Source organism: Dasypus novemcinctus, chromosome 12, assembly GCF_030445035.2.
Source record: "Dasypus novemcinctus isolate mDasNov1 chromosome 12, mDasNov1.1.hap2, whole genome shotgun sequence".
NCBI lineage: Eukaryota > Metazoa > Chordata > Mammalia > Cingulata > Dasypodidae > Dasypus > Dasypus novemcinctus.
The window spans coordinates 36,650,716-36,663,089 of NC_080684.1; the positions used below are offsets into that span (position 1 = coordinate 36,650,716).

At 53.8% G+C, this 12,374-nt stretch overlaps 1 protein-coding gene across 2 annotated transcripts; it reads right to left on the bottom strand.

Moving 5' to 3' along the window:
* Positions 1–8,583: 8,583 nt before the first annotated feature.
* Positions 8,584–12,147, bottom strand: AQP6 (aquaporin 6). 2 transcript variants are annotated; one of them, XM_058308259.1, is made up of 5 exons: positions 11,649–12,147; positions 10,765–10,923; positions 10,511–10,591; positions 9,666–9,925; positions 8,584–8,736 (listed from the first exon to the last, which is right to left on the bottom strand). In XM_058308259.1, the coding sequence occupies exons 1-4, from the start codon at positions 12,105–12,107 to the stop codon at positions 9,668–9,670; spliced, it is 957 nt and encodes a 318-aa protein (XP_058164242.1). In that variant the 5' UTR covers positions 12,108–12,147; the 3' UTR covers positions 8,584–8,736; positions 9,666–9,667. The 2 variants fall into 2 exon arrangements, with proteins under 2 accessions (XP_058164242.1, XP_058164241.1); XM_058308258.1 differs by having other exon boundaries at positions 8,584–9,925.
* Positions 12,148–12,374: the final 227 nt, after the last annotated feature.

The window sequence follows — 12,374 nt, forward strand, 5'->3', positions numbered from 1 at the left end:
AGCGCTGCACATGGCCAGCTCCACACGGGTCAAGGAGGCCCGGGGTTTGAACCGCGGACCTCCCATGTGGTAGACGGACGCCCTAACCACTGGGCCAAAGTCCGTTTCCCAGGGACTTGTATTTAGAAGCAGGAATTTTTCCTTTTATCTTCTCCCTTTATAACTCTTGCCAGGCTCCATTTAGTTGCATTGTTTTTTTTATACAGCATTACTCTCACATCTCACACAGTTGGGTACCATCTGTGTGCTAGGCTCAGACACTTGTAAAAGGATATTTAGACTTCTAATAAAGCACAGCCAGTTAATATCTTTGGTCATCAGTGAAAACAGGGATTTAAGAGCCAATTCCCCACAAAGTCTCTAGGAAATTTTTTATGGTGATTTACAACATGCAGAATGTTTTCATTTATTATCTTACTTGATCTCACCATACCCATGTGGGATGGGCAGGGCAGGTGATGCTGTCTCTGTAACTGACAGATTCAGAGAGGTGATTTGGCCCAATGCCCACAAACTAATGTATAATTTAGCTGGGATTAGAACCTGGAAATTTATAGTCCTAGTCTGGAGCTCAGCCACGGTGCTTGCTGTTTCATGCTTCTTCAGCCTCAAGGATCTTGTTCTTTTGAAAAGTGATCAACTGTGAAGTGAGCAGAGCTGTAGAAAGACATGATGTTTACAGTTCAGGAGTTCTCTGTTATTGAAAAAACTTTTTGCAAGCCACATCCAGCCTAGAGCCATGGACTCCACTGAGGGGTAGGTGTGGATGTACTTACCCACTGCTTTTGGGGGTGGTGGTGCTGCAGCGACAGGGAAGGGAGGGGAGTTTTAGACACCAACAGTCTTAATTCCAGAACTGACAGTAGGCAAGAAAGCTGATACTTGACTCCTGTTTTGCCACACTCCATGCAGCCTTTCCATTGTTTATCAAATATTTAATCAACACTTTCTGTTACTTGGGATGTGAAAATAAGGCACCATTTCTCTCCTCTAGGAGCTTGTGATTGAAGTGGTCCTCTCAACAGATGACCCAGAAAAGCATTTGGGGCAAGAGAATTTCTTTTTTTTTAACTTTCAAAAATTTATTTTATATATTTATTTTAAATTATGGTAAAATTTACATAACATAAAAATCACTTTAACCATTTTAAGTGGTCAATTCAGGAGTTTTTTTTTTTTAAAGATTTATTTATTTATTTATTTAAATCTCTCCCCTCCCACCGGTTGTCTGTTCTCTGTGTCTGTTTGCTGCGTCTTGTTTCTTTGTCCGCGTCTGTTGTTATCAGTGGCACAGGAATCTGTGTCTCTTTCTGTTGCGTCATCTGGTTGTGTCAGCTCTCCGTGTGTGCAGTGCCATTCTTAGGCAGGCTGCACTTTCTTTCGCACTGGGCGGCTCTCCTTATGGGGCACATTCCTTGCACTTGGGGCTCCCCTACGCAGGGGACACCCCTGCGTGGCAGGGCACTCCTTGTGCCCATCAGCACTGTGCATGGGCCAGCTCCACACGGGTCTATGTGGTAGGCGGACGCCCTAACCACTCCCATGTGGTAGGCGGACGCCCTAACCACTGGGCCAAGTCCGTTTCCTGAGGAGAGTTTCTTAATGGTTGGGATTATTTTCCAGTAGAATAGAAGACCTAGGCTTAGTGATCCAGGACTATTCTCTGGTGGGAGGCAGAGGATAAGCTGGTGTGAGTGCTCGAGGTCGCTCCTGGTAGGGGTCTATTCTCAGGCCACCCGTGTGCATCCTGTGTTCTCAGAAGCCCAAAGCCATCAGCCTCCTTCTAGAAACGTGTCAGCAGATTAGCTTATTGGCTTTCCCCTTGAGTGGCATTAGCTCTCACCCTGTCTCCTGTTCACCATCTGGCTTAGAATAAGAAGTCTTCGAGTGATCTCTCCTCAGCAGCCTGCCTTGTGCCAAGGCTTTCTGAAGGCTGTTCAGCTTTCTCCCTCACAATCCTAGGGCTCAGTGCTCTCTAAGAGGTAGTCAGTCTGTTGGTCCACATGTAGGCACATCTGAGATCAGAAGAATACTTCAGAGTACAGAGAAGAAAATCAGCTCAGCAAAGAAGAATGAGCCCAAGTAGTCAGTGGCCTAATGTCTTTTTGTCAGAACTAACAGGTGGATCTGTTATTTTTTATTTTTTTTTTAAAGATTTATTTTTTATTTCTCTCCCCTTCCCCGCCAACCTCCCACCTCCACCCCCCCCCCCAGTTGTCTGCTGTGTCCATTCGCTGTGTGTTGTTCTGTGACCACTTCTATCCTTATCAGTGGCACCAGGAATCTGTTTCTTTTTGTTGCGTTGTCTTGTTCTGTCAGCTCTCCGTGTGTGCGGTGCCATTCTTAGGCAGGCTGCACTTTCTTTCACACAGGATGGCTTTCCTTACGGGGCGCACTCCTTGCGTGTGGGGCTCCCCTACACGGGGGACACTCCTGCGTGGCAGGGCACTCCTTGCGCGCATCAGCACTGCGCGTGGGCCAGCTCATCACACGGGTTAGGAGGCCCGGGGTTTGAACCTTGGACCTCCCATGTGGTCGGCAGACGCCCTATCCATTGGGCCAAATCTACTGCCCTGGACCTCTTCTTAGATGTGTTTTTACAGAGTCGTTCCTGCCACAACAAAAGTGCCTTTTTGATAATACAGTTTTCCCAATTTTAGTAGAGAGAGACTTGTGAAAGCATTGAGATTTTTCTTCCTCTTGGGAGAGCAAAGCCTGGGGGTGAAGGTGCTTAAATGAACCACCTCCCCACCTCCCCACCTCCCAGGGAGCTGGCTTCTCTTTCCTCCCAGGTTAATATACCTTGACTGGGCTGAATGCCCAATGCTCCTGGACAGAGTCCAGCCCCTCAGCAGAGCAGCCGTACTGTGGAGATGCAACTGCTGGCATTGAAGGGCCAAGCCCTTTCCAGCTGCTTTGCTTTAACGGGAACTGCCTGCAGTCGGCAACAGCAGCTTAAGGGAGCTGTTTTAGCCTGATTAGGAGGAAATGACTAATCTCTGCATCTTCTGACACCGGCCCTAGAGGCTCTGGGGAAGATAGCCCAGTGGGGAGGGAAATGGTTGGATAAATGGTGTTGCAGTGGTAGGCCATCATCTCAAAACTGTGGTTCCAGCTTGGTGTGGTTTGTGTTTTGTTTTACCTCCTTGAAAAAAGTGGGGTTCACCACGAGGGGTGGCCTGGATACTTACAAGCTGATATAGTAACAGATATGCAGGAGGAGGTGAGAGTGCACCACGGCAATGGTCTCCCCCTTGAGTAAGACTCGAGGCCCTCCTGTATGGTCCCCACCTTGGCTCTCCCTTCTCCTTCATCCCCCAAGATGGCTCCCTTGTCTTTACTCATTGTTTGTGCTCATTGTCTGCTCGTTTTTGCTCATCCCCTTTTTTTGGTCTTCTCTCCCACAGATGGTTCCTTTGTCTGTCTGTTCATTGTCTGCTTGCTGTGTTTGCTCGCTTTCTGCTCGTCCTGTCTGCTCATCTGCTTTAGTAGGTACCAGGAACTGAACCCAGGACCTCCGGTGTGGGAAGTGGGCACCAGCTGCTTGAGACACATCCACTCCCGTGCTGGCTGGTTTTTGCTTGTCTGCTTGTTGTCTGTTTTGTTTTTCCTTTAGGAGGCTCTGGGAACTGAACCTGGAACCTCCCTTGCTTAAGCTGCATCTACTCCATCCTTTTTCCTTTTTATTAAAACCCAGTGAAAAGAATCAAGATTTGAAGGAGAAATGATAATTTCATTGATTATAAGATGCCTTTATAAATTATTTTTATAGCTGAGAATTGGGACACCCTATAATCATTGGCATCTTACAAATATAATGAAGGCAGTGTTCTTTCTTTCTTACTGGTTCATAAAATAGTGGTGCATCTCCTTTTTTTTAGGTACCAGGACTGGGGACTGAACTCTGGACTTTGTATGTGGGAAGCCGGTACTCAGCAACTGAGTCACATTGGTTCCCCTGAGTTGGTTTCCTCGTTTTGTGTGTTGTTTTGTTTAGGAGGCACCAGGGACCAAACTCAGGACCTCCCGTGGGGGAAGCGGGCGCTCAACCACTGAGCCACATCTGCTCCCATGGTGCATGTTATAGTCATTGTTATTTGGGTTGGAAGTGTTCGCTATTTGTGTGACCAGATGTGGAAACCAGGGAGTCTACTTTGCTGTGATCAAAGAAATATTAAAACAGGGAGATTGCTCAGGTTGAGGGGAGCTACAGTATAGGAAAAGCAAGGAAACCAAGGCTCAGCCCAAGGCCACCTGGCACAAAGAAGGCAAGTTATGTGTAGGATAGGATCAAAATCTGTCTCACATATGAATCCCAGAGCCATCACATGTGACCCCTGGACCAGGGAAGGGGAAAAAAGCCATCGTGGATCAGTGATGCTATGACTAAAATAATAGAACACCCAATATAGTACTGAAACTCATCCAGGGTGCTTTAGCATATAACGAAAAAGATGAGAGATGTTAGATACTCTCGAGGCAGGGCATTGGGAGAGTTTATTGCAATCATTTGCCTAATTTTTCATCAAATTCAGGATACCAGAGGGGGCCCCTCCTCCCTTAAAACTGGAAGGCTGTGCTTTGGGTACCGAGAGAGAAAGGAAGCCTCATCTTGCATGACAGAGAGTAAAGTTAAGGAACCTGTTGCCCTGAGATGAGAGCTGGCTAAAAATAAAATTTTAAGGTCTTCCTGTTTGGGTAGAGAGAGGTGCTTAAACGATTATGAAGTCTTTTCAGTGCCAGTTGGGAGCAGAGTGCTTTGGGAATTCAGAGAAGGTAGGAAGCTAAAGGCTTAGTCTCAGGAGATTTAAGCAGACATACAAGAACGAATGAGGCACTAGGGAGAACCCAGAAGCATCATGGGGCAGAGGAAATGCCTCAGCCTGTTTCAGAACTGAATGCCCCTGACTTGGCTGTCTTGGCCTCTTTGGCCACTGGTCCTTTCTCCATCTGTCCATGGGGGGTGGGGTTATTGGTCCCTGCCTCTGACTCTGGCCTCTTCCATCTCTAGTTGTGGCACTAATCAATCCATTATGTGGCTTGATCAGAGCTCTGAAACATTGTTTTTCACACACACCCCTTTTTTCTGCTCATTAACTGCAACCTATTAATTAATGCTGTTGGACTCCTCACTCTGATAAACCCCCTTCACCAGCCAAGCCTCCCCTCCCTGGCTTTTGCTAAATATGTGACTGTGCTTCAGTGTAGCTGCCTCTCCCTGAGAAGTGATTGCAGGTCTTGGCTGTGCCGACCCCCTGCCACAGCTGCCCAGAGTGGCCACAGCTTGGCCGGATGCTTCATCTTGATTAGCCCTTAACTTCTTCCCTCCCTCCTTCCCTCGCTGTCTTCCTCTCTGACATTGCCTGGGCCTAGTATTAGGCCATGGGTTACAATCTCTTGATAGCCATCCTTTTCTCCTCGGGACTCTTCCCTGTGCTCTCTGCAGCGTGGTCATGATCATGGAGAACAGCACCGTGGGACCAGGGAGACTACCGAGATCCCTTCACCAGGCCCGGTGTGTGTCCCATCAAAACCCCAGCCACGGCAGTCCTGGGTTCAGCCCTCAGTACCTCCTTAAACAACAACAGAAAACCCAACCAGGGAAGCGGACTTGGCCCAGTGGTTAGGGCGTCCGTCTACCACATGGGAGGTCCGCGGTTCAAACCCCGGGCCTCCTTGACCCGTGTGGAGCTGGCCATGCGCAGTGCTGATGCGCACAAGGAGTGCCCTGCCACGTGGGGGTGTCCCCCGCATAGGGGAGCCCCACGCGCAAGGAGTGTGCCCCGTAAGGAGAGCCGCCCAGAGCGAAAGAAAGTGCAGCCTGCCCAGGAATGGCACCACACACACGGAAAGCTGACACAACAAGATGATGCAACAAAAAGAAACACAGATTCCCGTGCTGCTGACAACAACAGAAGCAGACAAAGAAGACACAGCAAATAAACACAGAGAACAGACAGCCGGGGTTGGGGGGGAAGGGTAGAGAAATAAAAAAATCTTTAAAAAAGAAAAAAAACCCAATCAGCTTGTCCCAGGTCACTTCGACCTCATTATAAGATGAGACCTTGCGAATTTCAGTGCATTGGGGCTGTGCTACCTCTTCAACCCTTGGCTCTGATGGCTGCTCCCTTTTTTTCTTTTTTTCCCTTATTTAGCATTCATAAAAAATTCCAAATCCTCAGTGTCCTGCTTTTCACCCCTTTAGCCCTCAAACAGCCTCCTTACCGACCCTCATTCCCTGAAGCTCCCTCAGATCAACCCTCCCTGCCATGAGCACTCCAGTGCTCCACTTCCTCTGTTCTGAGAAGGCTTTTCTTGTGTTTGATTCTTGACGGTTCTGGAATCCCTTTTCTGTGCTCTCCCTTTCCCACTTAGTTCAAACACCTGGGGTATGGGAAGGACGTGACCACTTCTCTAGTAACAGCCTGAGCCTCCAAAAGTTCAGGGAAAGCAGCTGAGCTCATTGGCAGAGGGAATGGCAGTCTACCACGACGATGGTAAAAATAGCTACCAGTGACTGAGAGCTGTGTGTTGGTGCAGTGCTGGACACGTCTCCTGTCATGACAGCAGCCTTAGGAAGTGTGCTGTAATATCCCCATTTTCCATATGAGGAAAGCAAGCCTCAGAATCCTTAAGTAACTTGCTCGACTTCATACAGCTCAGTTCCTGAGCCTGTAATTAAGCTCTTTCAACCTCTGTACTACCCTTATTTGTGGTTTTATTTTATGTTTTACTTTGGGTGCACAGGTATCCTTTAAGTCAAAGTGAGTTTCTTTGGAAAGTGAGTCTCTGGACCATTGTCTTGATCCTCCTCTTCCTTCAGTCTTGGACCAAATGTGTCCCTGAGCCCTGGCCCCTCCCTGGGCTTTTCCCCTTGCACCGCACGGCCCCAGATGAGCCTGTCCTCTTTCTACCTGGGGGTGGCAGGTTAAAGAAGTGCACTGCGGGGGGAGTGGCGAGGGCCTTCATGCCAGCCAATTGGGAGGCGTCAGCCTGGGCTCAGCTCACATCATGCTCCTGCTAAGACAATCATCAACATAAAAGGCTAATTGCATTAATCACCAAGGCACCCATTCCGAATCCCCCTCCCTTTCTGGAGAATTATGAATTGCAATTGCAGATGGCTCCACTGATTGAAGGCAATGCTCAGCAGGGAGAAGGGCCAGATCAGATTACACACCATTAATTAAAAACTTCCCCTGACAATAGGGGGGGAAGGGAATGCTGGAAGAGGGCCTGCCTGGTTGAGTCTCTGTCCTCTCCCGCCCTCTTACCCCCATCCGTGCCCAGGGGCTGTGACACTGAAGCCTGCTCCCCCCAGGCTGGAACTGCTGAGATTCAGTTCTCCAAAGGCCAGCCCTTCCTGCACCCTAACAGCTGTCCCACTGCCCTGCTGAAGGGCTCCAGGGGAGAAGCCAACCTTTGGTTACTTGTTCCTGTCTAACCTTGATGCTTTTCAGAGTCTGGCCTCATGCCTCTCCTGCTGAAGGTGACTCCTCTTGCTCTAGTCTGTCCTGACATAGGGCAGCTTTCTCTTCGGACAGGCACCCTTGCCTTTTGGCCCAACATCCCTGTGGCAGAGGTTGGTCTGTGCAGCGCTGGAGTAGGGGGTGGGGACTCTAAGGTCTGGATCTGCACCCTGCTCCCCAGCCACCCCTTCCTGGAAGCAAAGGCTTCTCAGCTGCTGTTTTGCCTCATTTGGAGTGGTAATGCCTGAATTTTCCTTCTTTTGATCAATTGCTGCCTGCCCTCCTTTGCCCTCCCCCGCTGCTCAGCCTCAGTCAGTCATTCATCAAACTTTTATTGAGCACCCAGTGTGTGCTTGGCTCTGGGGACGCAGAGATAATTTGTCAAGATGCTTAAGCGCCTACTGCGGGAGCTTCATCCCCTGCCCTTTCCAGCCCTCTGCTTCCTGCTCCCTTCCTTTGGTTGCAGCTTGTATAAGCCACCCCAGAGCTCTATTTTGGAAAATTCTAAGCTGGGAGCTGGGGACACCTTAGGGGACTACGGTACTGAACTGGGTGACCTTTAACAAGTCAATCACACCCTCTGTGCACACACGCACACACACCCAGCCATCTCTGCTTGTAAAAGGGCACAGAATGCCCTGGGCTCTGGGAGATTGTGAGCTGGATGAGGGGGGCCCAGCTTGGAGAGATGTGGACAACACTGCCCTGATGCCAACACGGCCTCGGGGCTCAGCTACTGCACTGGGCACAGTGCCCTAGGGACATTGGTAGCCCCTCTCCCAGCTCCAGCCCCTTGGGAGACATCGTGGGAAAGGACCTATCCTTTTTCATGGATTTGGCTCCTGCTGCAGGGTACCATGGTGATGGGCACCATAGAGATGAGAACTGACTGTTATTGGCTTGTCTCTTCCATCCCGGGCCCTTCCCTCAACCTCGCGCGCCCCACACCCGCAGGGCTCCCAGGTCGGTCGACCCAGAGAGGAGGCAGGGCCCCTGGTGAGGGAGCGGGAAATGAGGGAAAGGCCTCTTCCCTCCCTCCCTCTCCATCAGCTCCCTTTCTCTCTCTTCCCCTCCTCCCTCCCATTATCAACAGCAATCGTATTCAAACCAATAATTACAATAACAGCAATGATCATCATTTATTGAGGTTTTTTTAAATAGCATTTTAACTTGCCGAAGCATTTTCCATTCGCTTGTTTTCTCAGCAGTCTATGAGGGAGGATTGTGCCCATTTTACAGCTGGCAAAGTCAAGATCCAGGTGGGACCCTAAAAGTCATGGGCAGAGTAGATTTAGAGTTTCTTTAAGTATTAGCAAATCAGTTGAGCCTTTTCTAGTCCCTCAGAAGCACTGGACTTCAAATCTTAGTTTCCTGTCATTCCTGGGGTTCCTACCAACCTTGGGACATATTAAACATATTCAGCAGCTCTTGGGGGTTCCCAGTAGAGCTGAGAATCTGGGCCTGGAGCTCACTCCCTCTGGCCCAGGTCATGGCCGAGGGACGGGCTGAAGCCTTCCCTTCTCAGGTCGTTGCTGTGAGTGGGGCCGTGGGGTGGAAGGCAGGCCGCACCTGGGGAGAGTCTGCCCTGGAAAAGGCCTCTCTGGCCCCAGACCTTCCCTTGCCCACTTCCTGTCCCTCCAGCAGCCCAAGAGCAGGCTCCTCTCTGTGTCAGCTCTTCCCAAGGGCAGGGTCCTGTCCTGAGTGAAAAGAGGGGTGGGGAACGATCTGTTTGGAGAGCGGTCCCTTTGGTCAGGAAGCCCCTACTCTGACAGGGAAGCTGTCGCCCCCAAACCAAAGGGCAGAAAACGCCCTTGGTGCTCAGAAGGCCATCCCAGGCCTGGTTCTTCCAGGAGTCCTGCCCTTCCTCCCCAATAGGATGCAAAATGGGTGTTCCCTGATGTCTCTGAGAGTGGCCCCCAGGACTTGAGTGGCCTTTACTGCCCCAGGCCGTGGGGAGCTGGAGGCCTCGAACTCCTCCGGGGTCCAGATGCCTGGGAGGAGGAGAGGACAGTCATGAATTTCCCTGCCTTCCTCCACTCTGTCCTGCTGAGAGACGGAAGGCCTACGCGGAGGGAACTGGACAGATAGGCTCCCCAGGTTCTTTCTAGAAGTGCAACCAGGCCTGTTAGGGCAAGAGGCCTGCACTCTCCATCCTTCCTTGCAAGGCCCCCAGGAAGCCCTGAAGTCAGGTCTTACAGTCAGGCTACCGGGCACCTCTCTGGAGCCCAAGAACGAGGGCCCAGGTCTGTGTGGTCTGACACACACTCCATTTCGGCGTCCCCGTCGGTGGACTCCGGTTCTTTCTTCTGGGGCTCTCCCGCTCCCCCTTTCTCCTGCTCCGCAGTGCCCGTGAGGATGGCCAGCCGCTCGGCCAGCGTCTTGGTGTCGGGGAACAGGATGAAGTTGTAGATCAGCGAAGCCAGGATGGCCCCCGTCAGGGGTCCCACCCAGAAAATCTGCGGGAGCAGAGAGAAGTCCATTCACGAGCTCTCAGGGTCACGGGGCGGCTCTGGGGCCCGGGCCTGACACACGTGCTGGCGTGGTCTCCCAGGAACCCTTGGGCTGTCTGCAAGGTGGTAAATTCCAGAACCGCGAGTCGTGCCTCCCGCGTCCACGCAGGTGGGGGGGCCTGCCCGCCACCCCCGCCTTCTCCCAGTCACTCCCCCCATTTCAGCCAGGAGACCTGGCTACTGCTGGGCTCTGCTGCTGGTGTGCGTGTCTACTAATGTTTGTCTTTCTCTCTACCCAAGTTTGGAAATCAGTGCCCGTGGAGAAAGGGTATGAGGAAGCAGCCAGGGCCTTAAGGCCTGAGCCGGGGCTGCAGCTCCTGCCTTGTCCCATTTTTGGCCAGTCCACTGGGTACCCCAGGCTGCTGAAGGTCAAAAGAAAGGAGGCACAGGCAAGCATTCGTCCCCTGGTCCTCCGAGTGTAGGGAAATCTCCCCTGGGGGGCCGTGAGGTCTCTGCTGAGCCCCTCCTGGTGGAACCCCCAGCCCCTATCGCTGCCCTTCCTTCCCCAGTGACTGCAGCAGAGGGTCTTACCCAGTGGACTGTGAACTGCCCAATGATGACGGCGGGACCAAAGGAGCGGGCTGGGTTCATGGAGCAGCCGGTGAAGTAGATCTGGGGAGCAAGTTGAGGGTGTTAGGAGGCTGAAGGCAGCCTGGGAGGGGACAGTCCCCTCTGCTCTGGCACAGAGCCCTGACCCAGCCTTGACGGCTGCCCCCTGGAGGGTAGGGCTTCCGCAGGGAGGGACCCCGTGGGCACAGGTGCACGGTGTACCCTTTTCCCCTTACCCCAATGAGGTGGCCCAGTGCCACAGAGATCCCAATCATAGCGGCCGGGGAGCCAGATGCCTGGCGGCTGTCGGTGGAAGCAAAGACGCAGAGCACCAGCTGCAGGGTCAGTACCAGCTCCACTGCCACGGCCTGGCCCTCCGAGATGCTGCTCCGGACCTGGCAGAGGGGGTTACGCTGGAGTAGACGCAGGCCGTGCCCACCGGGCGGTGAGCGCCCCTGCAGCGGGGGAACGCCTTGCCACCTCCCAGCTGCGGGCCTTAAGGAGACGACGTGCCAGAGGAGAGTTGGGCCAGGGGTGTCAGCCCTGCTCACCTGCCCCTGCAGGAGTGAGTGCCCCCCACCCCCAACTCGGTGGGGCCAGTGGTTCAGGAGCGGGAGGCGGGAGCTGGGGGGCAAGGGAAGGCTCAGGGCGGCTGCGGCCTGCTCGAGCGTAGACCGGAGGACACTGGGAAGGAGAGGAAGGAGATTTGGGGAGTTGGGGAGTAACAGATGACGGGGGGAATCTGGGGGAGTGAGACAGGGTGCCAGGGCCTGGAGGGAGGAGCAGGGGCAAAGTAGTGGCGCTCGGGGGGAAGCGCGAGTGGGTCCTTCCATCACCCACAGCCCCAGTCCTCCCTTGGCTGCCCCGGTCCCCCCCCGCGATGCCTGGTGGTCTACTTGAAGGAGATCCCAGTCCCAAGGAGCCTTCGTGGTGCGGCTTCTCCCCTCTCCAGCTGTCCCTCACCCCACATTCCTCTTCCTGCTCTGCCTGGGCTGAGACCCGTGTCTGCTTCCTCTGGGTCCCAGGCCCAGCCTAGAGCAGCTGTCGAGATGCGGGTGGGTGGGCTCCCCCTTCCGTCCCCCTGGCCTAGCACCCGCCACGCGCCCCTCCCTGCACCTACCATGTTGACTCCAAGGGTGCCTCGGATGTCTCCTGGCGTGACCCCGTAAAGCAGGGCGGCCCCCACGGTGGCCCCCGCCAGCTGGGCAGCCACGTAGGCCACAGCCCGAGGCAAGGAGATGTGGGAGCCCACGAGGAAGGCCAGCGTGACGGCGGGGTTGACGTGGGCCCCGCTGGCCTTCCAGGTGACCTGCACAACCATGGCCGTGGTCAGATTGAAGGCGATGGCCATCTGCAGGATGGAGGGCAGCGCCGAGGGCCAGTGCAGGCCGGCGCCCACGCCGAAGAACACGTACAGCCCCGTGGCCAGGAACTCGGCGAACAGCGCCTTGCTGGCTGTGCAGAGCCGGCCCGCCAGCCCCCGGGCCCAGCCGCCGCCCTCCTGGCCCGGCCGGCGCCCGGGGCCCGGTCCCGTGGCTGTGGCCTCCTGAGCCCCGGGGGCCTCTGTCTCCCCGGCCATCTCCCGCTCTGGAGGCTCCTCTGCCGTCCAAGAGACGGGCCAGGCAGGCTGGCAGGGGAGAAGGGGTTATGTGTGTCTGGTGGGTGGGAGGGGTGTGGGTGGCAGCAGGCGTGGCGCTCACGTGCTCGCTCCACCCCGAGTTCACCTGACACGTGGGGAGGGCCGAGGGGGTGGGCGCTGAGCCGGAACCCCCAGTTTTTCCAGGGTCAGACAGGCCTGACTCTGCTGCGGGCAGAGTCCCAGCCTGAGGGCTGCCCGTGAAGGAGC

Bases quoted from the DNA above. Each gene is read 5' to 3' on its own strand.
- AQP6 (XM_058308259.1), bottom strand. From the start codon at position 12,107: ATGGCCGGGGAGACAGAGGCCCCCGGGGCTCAGGAGGCCACAGCCACG. The intron at 10,924-11,648 runs GTAGGTGCAGGG...CCCCTCTGCCAG, and splicing joins GCACCCTTGGAGTCAACATG to GTCCGGAGCAGCATCTCGGA. The intron at 9,926-10,510 runs GTAAGACCCTCT...CTGCTCCCGCAG, and splicing joins GGCAGTTCACAGTCCACTGG to ATTTTCTGGGTGGGACCCCT.